The sequence below is a fragment of the Lacerta agilis genome, chromosome 1, assembly GCF_009819535.1.
Source record: "Lacerta agilis isolate rLacAgi1 chromosome 1, rLacAgi1.pri, whole genome shotgun sequence".
NCBI classification, from domain to species: domain Eukaryota; kingdom Metazoa; phylum Chordata; class Lepidosauria; order Squamata; family Lacertidae; genus Lacerta; species Lacerta agilis.
In genome coordinates, this window is record NC_046312.1 from 39340540 (window position 1) to 39353424 (window position 12885).

General features: G+C 41.2%; 1 protein-coding gene across 1 annotated transcript; it reads right to left on the bottom strand.

Annotated features, from left to right (window-relative positions):
* Positions 1 to 476: 476 nt before the first annotated feature.
* Positions 477 to 10240, bottom strand: EMC7 (ER membrane protein complex subunit 7). The gene is made up of 5 exons (XM_033144926.1): positions 9951 to 10240; positions 7169 to 7288; positions 5607 to 5745; positions 3232 to 3312; positions 477 to 1023 (listed from the first exon to the last, which is right to left on the bottom strand). Exons 1-5 carry the CDS (start codon positions 10199 to 10201, stop codon positions 871 to 873), a joined length of 744 nt encoding a protein of 247 aa, XP_033000817.1. The 5' UTR covers positions 10202 to 10240; the 3' UTR covers positions 477 to 870.
* Positions 10241 to 12885: the final 2645 nt, after the last annotated feature.

Sequence of the window (12885 nt, forward strand, 5' to 3'; positions counted from 1 at the left end):
TTAGAGGGCCACAGGTTTAGCATCCCTATAAAACATGTGAGATTAGGGTATCGGTTTCCTTTGCCTACCAGCATTCTTGGTTACTGTATGGAACATAACAAAAAGGAAAACCACAAGTACTCCATAAAAACTAGTGTGGGAATTTAAGAACTGGTACCAAAGGAAAGAGAGAAGGAAATCAGGGCCACTATATTTGCCGTTACAAGCAGTTCTCAGCTCCTTGAATTGCTTCTATTCCTGCTTCCAATTTTAAGTACTTTGTAATTTTGAAGTACTGCCTGGATTTATCTTTTTCCTCCTCCCTTTTCCTTACATTGCTGTATGTTTTAGATTCTATGCCCAAAGTCAGGAGCTGTCTTCTTACTGACCTTTGTAAGCAGCTATGGGACTTTTTTCACCTGAAGAGCAGTGTAAAAATCCTTCAAATAAAAACAAATCAATCAAAAGAGGTTCTCTTTCAATAAGCACAAGTAATGTAGGTTAAGAAAAATATTGTGCATTTATAGACTATGTAAGTTAAGAACAGTGGGTTAAAGACACTTGGTTTCTTGAAATCAGATGCTTTACAGTGATGTTTTAAGAATCATCAATATATTTCACATAATTTAAATTCTTTAATGTCATTCTCTACAAAGGAGTTAACTCTTCATCGGTCTTTACAGAGATACAGAAGTGAAGCAATGTCCCCATGTGTTTAAAGAACAAGATATTTAAATAGGTTAAAAAGCTACAGCACACACAACAGTTGTATCATGTCCAATTTCACATTGGATTTAGGTTACAGTAGTGGCTTTTTTGTTCTTCCACAGAACATATAGATGATACCACATAACAGAGCTGTGCAAATTGTGGCTCCAGAGAAACAAACAACTACCTCCTTTTTCCTGCCCCACTTTTCCCTGTTTTACTGCTACCACCACTGGACTTGCTAGAAGATTTTGAAGAGAAAAGTCTTGTCATGAACTCTGACACATCAGGCAGCTCATGGTTAGAATTCAACATATTCATTGATTGCTCCATTTCCTAAACGCACACAAAAAGAGAAGAATGTATTAAGTAAAACCATTTCCATATCGTAAAGATACTTCCAGTTGGTTAATTGTTCTGTCAGTAGTGATGTCATTTTGCAACTGCTCTCTACCCATATACCCCCACTATAGACTCTTTATACAGCCATAGCCTAAACTACAACTTAAAAGAAAACTTGTGTTATATAGATATAAATAAATAAATGAAAGCGAAGTTCTAAAAGCAAAAAACAGAGATAACCATGTCTAAAGTAGTGTTACAGGCTAAAGGATTGCCATCTTAAAATTTTAAAAGCCTATTTTGGTTGAAATCTCTCCCAATTTCAAATAAAAAAAGTTTCTTCTGCTAAAATAATTGGCACACAAGTTCTTAAAAACTGTTTAAAACAAATTGAACTACCATGGCAATGTATGTCAAGCATCTTTTTGCAAAGCTATTTCCTTCCAACAGTTGCCTTCTATAAAAATATGTCTGTTAAAAGATCTGGGTCCGATTTGAGGTAGCTCGTTTAATTTTTCCTAGCCTTTCAAAATTGAACAGAACATTTTACATCTATTCCAGCCTGCCCAATGTATTCCACAGAGGACATGGTCCATGATTCTGTCAACTACACTTTTCCATTAGGCAATCAATTTCTTCCCCAAGACAGTAGTTCACATGTTGATGCACATCAGCAAATGCATCAGATCAAGCAGCTGATCTGCCTCCACTTTTAACCTTATATTAAACATTTACAATGCAATCTTTTGCAAGTTTTCAGAGGTAAGTTCCACTTTTTTCTCAGATATGTGCACAGCCAGAGTTAAAATGGAAGCATAAAACATCTATCTCATGATCTAGAATGTTATACCTATTAACTCAAAAATAATGTGAAACCTGTAAAGAACTACTGAAGACAGTGGTCATTCAGAAGGAAAGGAAACCAATACCAACTGAACCCCAAAAAGCAGCAGCCAAAGACAAAGAGTAGATACTGCTAAATAAAGAAGATTTAGTAAACACCTTGAATCTCCATTTTGTTCTAGCCTTCCGCTATTCGGCATAACGCATGGTGAAAGGACAATAAATTAGGATAATTTAATAAATATCATATTTAAAACTTTCTGTCATAATGGATTTGTCACAGAAGAATGTGACTAGGATGTGAATTTTTGTTTTAATTGCAATAGGCAAGAAAAGGAGAGGATAACATAAATTATCAGAAATAGTCTCAGAGACATTCATCCAACATAGGAAGAGACTGGTAGATTATTTCTGTAACTCAAAATGAGTGCCTATGTTTTCATGACAAACTAGTGGCGCAATGGCCATAGCACTGAATGGGCAGATGAAGGAATCAGTGCAGCCCAAGAAATCAAAATGATGGTAGAAAACTGCACATGCTCCCATTCCAAAACCAAGACAGGCTTATTTTTCTGCCCAGTGGGCTCTGCTTGACTAACATTTTTCACCACCTATAACCCAACAGACTCATGCTAATTCCTAATATCAGCAGCAAGGAATCTTTAGGCAATTGCTGCTTCTGCCAGCAGGACAAAGAGTGGATGCTGTTGGCTCACACCCAAATATGTTTGGCGGAAATTGAAGCTGTCGCAACAGTCTCTACTGCTCCTAGAACCAAACCAGAAAGGCAACCTAAAACTGATGAAATATGTCCAAGTATAACTCTCTGCTGCTTCTCAATAATGGCATGAGTGGGCAGCTAAGAGTTATCTTGCATGATTGTGTCTGGGTGGGTTCAAACAGATCTTAGTCCCTTTTGTGGACTGGAAAGTTGTTGAGATGAAGTGGACTGTCCAACACACACCAGCTCTCAGACACTAGTTTCATTCAGTCCAACGACACTAAGGCTGCAGCTTCCTGGTCTCCTCATATTACCTCTCTCTCCATCCTCTTCAAGCCCTCCCTTTGTGTTCTTTCACTTTCTACCTTATCCCCGACGGAAAATAACACATTGAATAAATTATAAAAAGTTTACACTGCACACAATTTAGATTTAGCATCTCTTAGAATTTGATGTTTTCTGTATAAATAATTAAGCATTGTAGAGGACTTGTATTTCTGGCCCACAGCTGTATTTCTACCTTAGTGGTAAGAGAAAAACCATTCCCAGACACTTTCTAGACTGTAATATTTATCTGGACTGGTTTGGTTTCTTCCGATACAGTATTTGCAGTGTTAACCCTCGCAAAGCTTACTCACCCGCCTCATGTCAGGATCACTTGTGTTGACAACCTTAGGAAGTAATACGAAGATCAGCAATGGAAGGATCATCATCATAACCTTAAACAGGAGATTGTTTTTAAAAAAAATGTTAGTATTTCTTCTGTTATTCAGCAATTCTAGCATTGCCGTATTGTACCATAGATAACAAAAGAAAAATCCCTCAAAAGTTACTGTATTTTTCGCTCCATAGGGTGCACCTCGTTTTTAGAGGAGGAAAACACAAATTTTTTCTGGTTTTCCTCCTCTAAAAGGCTGGGAGGGGGGTGCTGGAGGGGGAGCGGCGGCGGCAGCGGCGGCTGAGGGACCAGCCCAGCAAAGGGGGCAGGGGAGGCAGGGGGAGCCCGGAAGCATCGCTACAGCATTGCTACCAGGCTCCCCCAGCCTCCCCTGCCCCCTTCCAACAGCGGAGCACACTGGCGGCGGGGGGGGGGGGGGAGGGAGGAAGATCAGCCCGGTAGTGATGCTGTAGTGATGCTACCGGGCCCCCTGCCTCTCCCACCCTCTTCCGACAGCAGCAAAGGGGGTGCGGGAGGCAGGGGGAGCCCAGTAGCACTGCTACAGCATCACTACCGGGCTGATCTCCCCTCCCCCCGCGCACTCCCCAACAACCCCATTCGCGAAAGTGGGCTTGGCGGGGAAGAACCGGCAGCACCCCTCCGCCGCCGCCCCGCTTCTCGCAGCAGAGGCGGGGGGAGGCGGAGGAGATGCTTCACAGAGCAGGGAAGGGCCGGCTACCGCACGACCCTCCTTCCCTGCTCCATGCAACATCTCCCTCCCCCCCCCCGCCACTGCGTCTTGTAAAAGCAGGCTTTTGCAAGCCATGGCAACGGCGGGGAGCAGTGGAGATGCTTCACGGAGCAGGGAAGGGGCAGCAGGCGGCTTGCTTGACAGGGAGTCTTCGCACCATAAGACGCACAGAGATTTGCCCTTACTTTTTAGGAGGGAAAAAGTACATCTTATAGTGCAAAAAATATGGTATATTGTGAATGGCCACCAGGAAACAAACTATGACTCCCTGGCTCAGATTAACACCCAAACCTAGGATTCTGGGTAAAATATTAACCATGGTTTATAGTGATATACAAGTGGGACATAATCAGATGGCATATCTCAGTGACTTGACTAGATGGTGTTAACAACTCCAAACAAAATCGAAAATTCTTTCTAGTAGCACCTTAGAGACCAACTGAGTTTGTTCCTGGTATGAGCTTTCGTGTGCATGCACACTTCTTCAGATACACAGATACACGGAACAAACTCATACCAGGAACAAACTCAGTTGGTCTCTAAGGTGCTACTAGAAAGAATTTTCGATTTTGTTTTGACTATGGCAGACCAACACGGCTACCCACCTGTAACAACAACTCCAAAGGCAGCTATATATGCCTGAGGCTGCAAAAATACGGTGAAAACACTCCAAGTTGGGGCTCAATGACCATAGTCTTCAGCCAGTCAAGATCTACTCTCCTTAGTAGATGCTTTGATTACTACTGCAGCAGAGAACCAATTTCTTCTAGCAGGGTTTTAGCAGTCAAAATAGGCATAGTTCTCAGTGGAGAAGTGGCAGCTTAAACATAACTTATTATTCAATAATATACAAATACAGGGGAGAGTGGATCTATATGCAAGCATCACAGCTTGTGGGTTTTGTTGTTGTTGTTGTTGTTGTTGTTGTTGTTGTTGTTGTTGTTTTAACGTGCTGCATAACTAAGGCATCTGTTTCTAGGCTAGTTCAATTATTCCGTTTAACAAGTCCTACCATATGCATTGAGCCAGGATTAATGGGCACCCGTGGTTGCTTTAGCAACCAGCAAGTCCCAAACTGCCCTTCAGTTTTATATTCAACCTCAAAACAACAACAAACCTATAACACATTCCTCTGCCACACACTCTGCCTCCCAGTTTCAAGTGAAATTTCTAGCTGAGGCAAGCTAGAAATCAACACACTTTTAAGATTCCTACTACAAAACACAGTTACATATTCATAGTTTACTTCAAAACCATTATATACAATGGGGCTGGGTTGTTGTTGTTTTTTTGCAAATGCATAGCAAATTAACTGGCAGTGGGAATGCCAATTTAGGTCTACAATGCTTCATAATTTCCCCCCAGCTGATTGTATGACAAGAAATCACTGTTAAGATGATGTAACCATCCCTCCCTCTAGAGATGCCTCTCTGAAAACAAGCCATGTTTAATGATAAATTATCTTCTAATAGTGGCACAGGATCTGTTTAATGTTTACCCTTAAATCTTACAAACAGGGTCCTTAAATAGGTTTTGAAACACAGGCAATAAATAGCTAATCAGCGGCAAACAGGCAGTTCATATGCACCTGCTTCCATACATACCATCGGGTTCATTAAGAAGTCTGTCCATCCCCAAGACTCTCTCTTTATGAAATAAGAAGGTGGTCCAGAAGATTTCATCTGAAGCGGGTATGGCAATCGGACAACTTCTGATGTTTTGATGTAATTCACAAATCTTGCCCTGAAGAAGACATTTAGAAGTATTTTTCTCCATTAAAGTCCGACAAATTATCCTGGTTAGATATTTCTCTATCACTGCATTTAAATTGAAGTGACAACCCTGTGAATAGTTAAGCAGCTTAAAAATTGACTAAGAAAGTACCATATCTGTATGTAGGATTGCTGGCTTGGTCACCTGCTCATATAAGCGATTCTGCATTAGATGTGCATCCCTATCCCAACAAATTTGTTTACTTGGTGAAACTTTATTTTCCCAAGAGAGGCCTGAAAATGGTTTACTCTGCATGTCCTTCTTGGAGATTGCAATTAGAACAGGTGCTACTGAAAAACAATAGCAACCCATTTTTTAAACACACACACACACACACTGTTATAACTGATTTTGCAAAATACAGTATCAGACAAATTAAGTTTGACAGATCTCCCAAATGTAACAAATTAGCAGTGATCAAATGTAAACAACTAGCACTAAATGTCAAAGATTATAGACTCAAAAGAACTTTGTAAGCCACAGTAATCACTGTGCAGATATTCTCAGTGAGGAAAACTTAGTTGAAAAGCATTCTGTAAACTATTAGCACCAAACAGAAACTGAGTTAAGCTTAGTTTAACCAAGCAGCTTTAACTTGTGGATAGAAAGCTCTGTTAAAGGAAAGATGTTATTTTAGCCAGTTCCCCCTTCCTCCTACAGCGCTGCTGAGAAGCTGCTCTGTAGGGGTTTTGGGGGGGAGGGGACCATCCGGAAATGTGGAAAGGGGTGCTGGGGCCTGCAGGCATAAAGAGAAATCTATTAAAATGACCACCTCCTTATTCCAGCAGAAGCCACCAATGGATCTTGGTCCTTTCCATGAACAAAAGTACAAGCCTGGATCCAACTCCTTCAGATTTAGTATATGTATCTTTAAAAGTAATTTTTTCATGATACATCACACCACACCTGCCAGAAGTTGTGCTTTCAGATACATTAATTTAGGAGCTTGGTTCACAACCAACATTAGCCATAGTCTGCTTAACAAATCATATTAACCCCAAATTTGTCCCCCAGATGATCAAACAAAGCATGGCTTGTGTCTCTAAAGCTTGATTTCTTTCTAGCTTCGTGAACATCTGTGATGTGCAAACAACCATGGTTATGGAAGGATGTTGGGTTTGTACATAACAGCAAGCCAAAGTTAAAACAAAACAAGGTTTGTAAACCACCACCAAACCAAGGCTTCAGATTGTGGTTTGCTAGCAGTAAACAAACTATAGTGAAGACAACTGTGGAGGATTCAAATAATTACAGAGTTTTAAGGCCTATTTATTTATTTGAGAGAACATCAAAAATGTTTTAAGGCCTTACGAACAGACCAACCAGCCCTGTTTTCCATAGCAAATCAGTTTGGTTCAGTATTCTATATTAAAAAAAAGCTATAGCCGCTCACCTCATTTTCCCTTTTGAAGTGATGTCCACTCGCACTGGTTCAAATTTATAAGCTGGAGATATAACTTCGACTACATATGATCCAGAAGGAACATCATGAACCACAAAGCTTCCATCTGTCCTGAAAAAATAAAAATTATCATATATTTAACTGCATCACAGTACTGTTACAATAATTTAAAATGTGCTATAGATGTTTTACATGTCAGAACTCAAAAAAGCTTTATTAGACCAAAGAGCTATCAGCCTATCAAGAGGGGGATTACAAACCCTACCTATTAATTCATAACACAATGCTCTATTTCACTAACTTACAAAGCCGTAAGCTGGTGCTGAATAGTACTTAAGAGTGGGAGCTGGATGTTTCCACTAAAAATCTTAGCTCAGCCACGATACACTGAGTGTTCTAAGGCAATCCTCATAATTACAGAATGGCTTTTTCAAAACATCTTATGCATATATATGTATGGAAAAGACGGTTTTGTTGGACGCAGTTTCTCAACCAGAAAACTCTTAAGAAGGATCCAAGAAAAATCTTGCTCCCAAGATTAACTGTTTGCCTGGGTCCTGCTTGTGGGTTTCCCATAGTCATCTGGTTGGCCATTGTGAGAACAGGATGCTGAACTACATGGCCCACTGGCCTGGTCCAGTAGGCTCTTTGTATGTTCTTAACTCTGCAGAATGAATGCAGATAGCCAACTCCACTTCTCAAATGCAGTAATGTGGGGTAGAATTTTTTCAGTAGAAAAATGAAGCACTTGAAAATTTCCATTTCATAAGGGCATAAGCCTAACACACACAAACCAGAGTTCTGCAGTGATAGGGCCACCACTGTAACCACAGCCTTGTTGCTCAAGGTGACAAGTAGGACAATCTGCCCCAGATCAGGCCCAATGCCTTTGTGTACTGGCTTAGGACACAGGGCTGAGTCAGAAATGTTGCTTCAGGACTTTCTGTTGGTTCCTGCATGTGGAAATCCCACCAGTAGGCTGCCTGACCATTCAGCAGGCAGGATGGACAGGCCAGTGCTTAAAAAGCAATATTGTGCCACTCAATTGACAGTGGCAGGCTTAGAGGTAAGAAGGGAACCCAAGAACTATTCAAACAGTCCTTTCTAACCCAAGTGTAACAATGAACTGATGTCATTACTACCATAATCATCATCAAATTATGACCTGCATTCACCAATAGGTTCCAGAGTGGGTTACAAAAATTTAAAATTCATGAATAAAAACAGTTAAAACAAACTATAATCACAGGAATAGGGTGGGCTGTAAAAACAAACATCTCCAGTGCCAAAGGCCAGGATAAAGAGGTGCATCTTCAGCATTCACCAAAAGCTGTACAGCTTCAATTACCCCCCCCCCCGAAAAGTTGCATTACTGCTCAAATGCTACTCTGAACTATCTTTATAAAATCATAACATGCTCTTTTCTCATTCAAACAAGTACTGGCCATTGCAATTTCAGCTATCAGAAACTTCATGATTTTTGTTTGGAGGAGATATCATTCCCCCAAATGAAATAAAGTGAGACAGTAGAAGTACACTGCCAGACAGTTTGATAAATCTTTCAAGGTTCTTTCAGCTTCATCTCTCACAGGGCACAGCTCACAATGCAAGAGTCTTCTCTACTTATGCAAAACTGAATTAAAAACATTCAGCTTTTATTTAATGGAAATTTACTTAATAATCTTTTCCAACTGTGCCCTACCACATCATAGTCTTCTCTTGACTGCACATATCTGTCATTTTTTAAAATACTGGATGATGTTCAGTCTAAACATATGTGATGCAGAGCACTCCAGTCTGCAAAGAGGAGCTAGAACTGACAACACTCAAAGTATGCACATATGTTTCTGTGCTCCAGGACACCTCCTTGCAGTTTGAGGTCACAACAACACAAGGTGGAAAAGGAGTTGTGCAAGACTGGCTATTACTGAAATAGGCACCACCTATTAGGTAGTAGATATACCTGTAGAACTACATTCTAGAAAGCACTGACACCCCCCCCCCAAAAAAAACAGTGACCCTGCCATCTCAGGACAAAATATATAGTTATCCAGCAATTAGATGTGCAGACTACTGCACAAGCTAACTTTATGAATGGGGATGCACATTCTACTGAAAGCAATAGACAGGGTTCATGCTTGCACATTACAGAGTGCAGGTACCTGCAGGTGTCTCTGTATACAGCAGAAACCAAGAAGCTGGAAAACAGAAACCACAGAAATGAAGAGGGGGTGTTTTGTGATCGCTTACGGGTGCTTTTTGAATTCAGGAAAAAAAAGAGCAGTACAGTATCCTTAAAGGCTTGAGGAACAGTTTCCCTCGAGGAAAATTCTTTGTCCTTTGAAATGAGCAACATTTGTTGCATTCACCTAAGTGGCAACAAGCATGCCCTAAGATTGACTGCCCAGCGCTCAAGAAATGTGACTCTTTCCTGAAATAAGATTTTAAACGTGTGGGGGGAAATCAAAAGAAAAAGACAGCCATCTATTCAAGTCAATTTGTCTGTCCCCGTAGGCACACGTTGGTGGTGATGCAACTTCGTACTATGATGCAGTGGTTAGTAGTCTCAAACGAAAAATGGGGAGGCCCGAGTTGGAATTCCCCCTAAACTACCTCGGGGGGCCCTCGCTTTCTGTCAGGCTAGCCAACCTCGCAAGGTTGTTGTTGGGACCAAATGGGAGACACCGAGGGTTGGGGTTTGAATAAAAAAAGGCAAACAAATCCGTTCCCTCTCCCCCCTTCCTGTTAGCCTCTCGCCCCGGCTGCTACTCACTTGAGGAAGCCGACGTGCTCCTCGCCGTCCACGAGCACCCGGGCCCCCGAGATCCAGTCCTGGGGCTTCACCCCCGGCACCACCGCCCGGCCCTCGATCTTAAACCGCTCGCTGGCGCCGACAGCCTCCCCGCTAGCGGCGCCCCCGGCCACCTCCGAAGCCCACGCGCCGGCGGCGAAGAGAAAGGCCGCCAGCAGCAGCCGCTGCAACATCATCGTCTTCCCCGGGAGGCCGCCGGGCCGGGCCGCCATTAGAGCAACCGCCGGAGGTGCCGGGAAGGAGGAGGAGGAGGCGGCGACAGAGCAGACGGGGAGAAAGGAAGAGCCGTTCTCGTCGTCCCCAGCGGCGCATGCGCCAAATGGAGGGATGGGTCGTAAGGACCCACGTGACGAACGAGGACTCGAGAGCTCGACTTCCGGGTTTCTTCTGAGGACGTCTCTTAAAGGAGCCGCAGGGCGAAAAGCAGAGAGCTGCTCATAGAGAGCATTGCTGGGTTTCATAGCAGTTATGATTGGGCAGCAGTATTAATAATTAATAATTAATCATCATCATCATCATCATCTGGGTTTCCCCAGCCACTCGTCAAACGCTAAAAACACCCCGATACAGCATGATAATGATAATGATAATGATAATAATAATAATAATAATAATAATAATAATAATAATAATAATAATAATTTTATTAGGCTACTATTTAGGCTACTTCTCCAGCCACTCTAGGCGGCTCCCAACAAAATATTAAAAACACAGTAAAACATCTAACATTAAAAACTTGACTAAACAGGGCTGCCTTCAGCTGTCTTCTAAAACAAAAAGAGTAATAAGTTACAGTTACAGCATCGAGATGAGCGCCTGCTTTTCGTAATTTAGGTATTGTTTAATGTGCGGGGCCGGAATATATTTTTAAAGAGAATTTCTTTTTGCTCAGTGCAAAGTATAAGACTTCTTCTTAAGGCTGGATATGGGCTGCGAGGGGGTCTGAGTGGGCAACATTGTTAATCTTTGCTGTTACCTGTAACGTGAGGGGTGTTTTTAATGGTGTGGGGGGGGTAGCTAAAAATCTAAAACAACCGCAGCCCCACCAATGCTGGCTTTTCACGCAGTTCATATTCTGCAGCATTTCTATTGCCCCCCCCCCATATCCATTCACATAAAATCTGAATTAGATTGTGGACTTGTAGAAAGGGGCCAAACCCTATAAAAACCCCTCTGTTGTCAATAAGACTGAGGAACTTGGAGGATGTTATGTACTGAGCTGAATAGGATCCAAACTGCACCAGTCTGATTGGTCCTAGAACAATAGGATTGAGATTGCAGCAGTCTGATTGGTCCCAGAACAATAGGATTGAGATTGCAGCAGTCTGATTGGTCTGCAGGAGCCACCCAATCCAGCTCCAGGTGGAACTGAATCTGCACTCTGATTGGCATACAGGAGTATCCCGGAATTAGCCAATCAAGTGGGGCCCATTGTGTAAATAGTGTATATAAAGCAAACGTTTTTTTTTTTTTAAGATTTTTTATTATTTTCCAGTAACACAAAGCAAAAAACAACATTACACAAACACAATAAAAACATAATACATAATAAACAATGAACAACATAAAAATAACAGACAAAGAAAAAACATATACAAACCTTAATAAACACCTATCTTTGTTTTTCTTCTTGTTTTTAACTTCTCTCTCAGGGGACTTCCCCTGTTCCCCCCACTGCCTTTAAAATCACATATACTCTTTAGGTAGCTTTATTTCTTTTCCCTTTAACATTTACCAAATTTCTTAATGCTCTTTAGATTTGCTTAATCCAATATAAATCATACCTTATATTCTATATCTTAAAATCTTCTTATACCATTAAATCTACCACATCAAAAATTTCTTCTAAACCATTTTATCTAACATTAACCTGCTAAAGCCGATTCTTCTAAATAATTCTGCTCAAATATTCAAACATTCAATTTAACACATTTAAATAAGTAGTCCTTAAATTTCTTCCAATCTTGCGACACCTTCTCCTCCCTCTGGTCTCGGATTCTAGCGGTCAGTTCTGCGAGTTCCATGTATTCCATTAGCTTCATCTGCCATTCTTCCACTGTTGGTATCTCTTCACCCTTCCAGGTTCTTGCCAATAAAATTCTAGCTGCTGTTGTGGCATACATAAAAATACTCTATCCTGACTGGGTATCTCTTCATTGGTCATGCTCAAAAGGAATGCTTCTGGTTTCTTACAAAAGGTAACTTTCATTACCTTTTTAAGCTCATTATAAATCTTATCCCAGAAAGCATTTACCCCTGGACATGACCACCACATATGAAAAAAGGTACCTTTCGCAACTTTACATTTCCAACACACATCCGACATTTTAGAACTCATCTTAGCTATCTTAACTGGTGTCAGATACCATCTATATAGCATTTTCATTATGTTTTCTCTTAAACTATTACATGCAGTAAAATTGATACCTTTCTGCCACAATCTCTCCCAGTCATCCATCATAATATTGTGTCCCACATCTTTCGCCCAATCTATCATTGTCGATTTAACCAGCTCATCTTTCGTATGCCACTCTAGCAACAAATTGTACATCTTGGAAAGGTTTTTAGAGTTCGATTCGATCAGTTCTGTTTCCAGTTTTGATTTTTCCACTTGAAAACCAGTTTTTTTATCTAATTTAAATGTTTCATAAACCTGATGATATTGCAACCAGTCGGTGACTTGACTTTTAACTTGATCATAGCTTTTTAGCTTAAATGAGTCACCTTCCTGCTGCAATATGTCCATAAAGCAAACGTTTTGGGGGAACTGCATTCCTCACTACTATGAGCTGAATAAAGAGCATGAAAGTCACACTGGACTCCGAGTATCTTTCAGAGGAGATAGAGTCCAGCCATTTTATTACTTAGGAAGCAATAGGTTACAGTCGGATCCTTC

Bases quoted from the DNA above. Each gene is read 5' to 3' on its own strand.
- EMC7 (XM_033144926.1), bottom strand. From the start codon at position 10,201: ATGGCGGCCCGGCCCGGCGGCCTCCCGGGGAAGACGATGATGTTGCAG. The intron at 7,289-9,950 runs GTGAGTAGCAGC...TTATTTTTTCAG, and splicing joins GAGCACGTCGGCTTCCTCAA to GACAGATGGAAGCTTTGTGG. The intron at 5,746-7,168 runs GTGAGCGGCTAT...TGTCTTCTTCAG, and splicing joins ACTTCAAAAGGGAAAATGAG to GGCAAGATTTGTGAATTACA.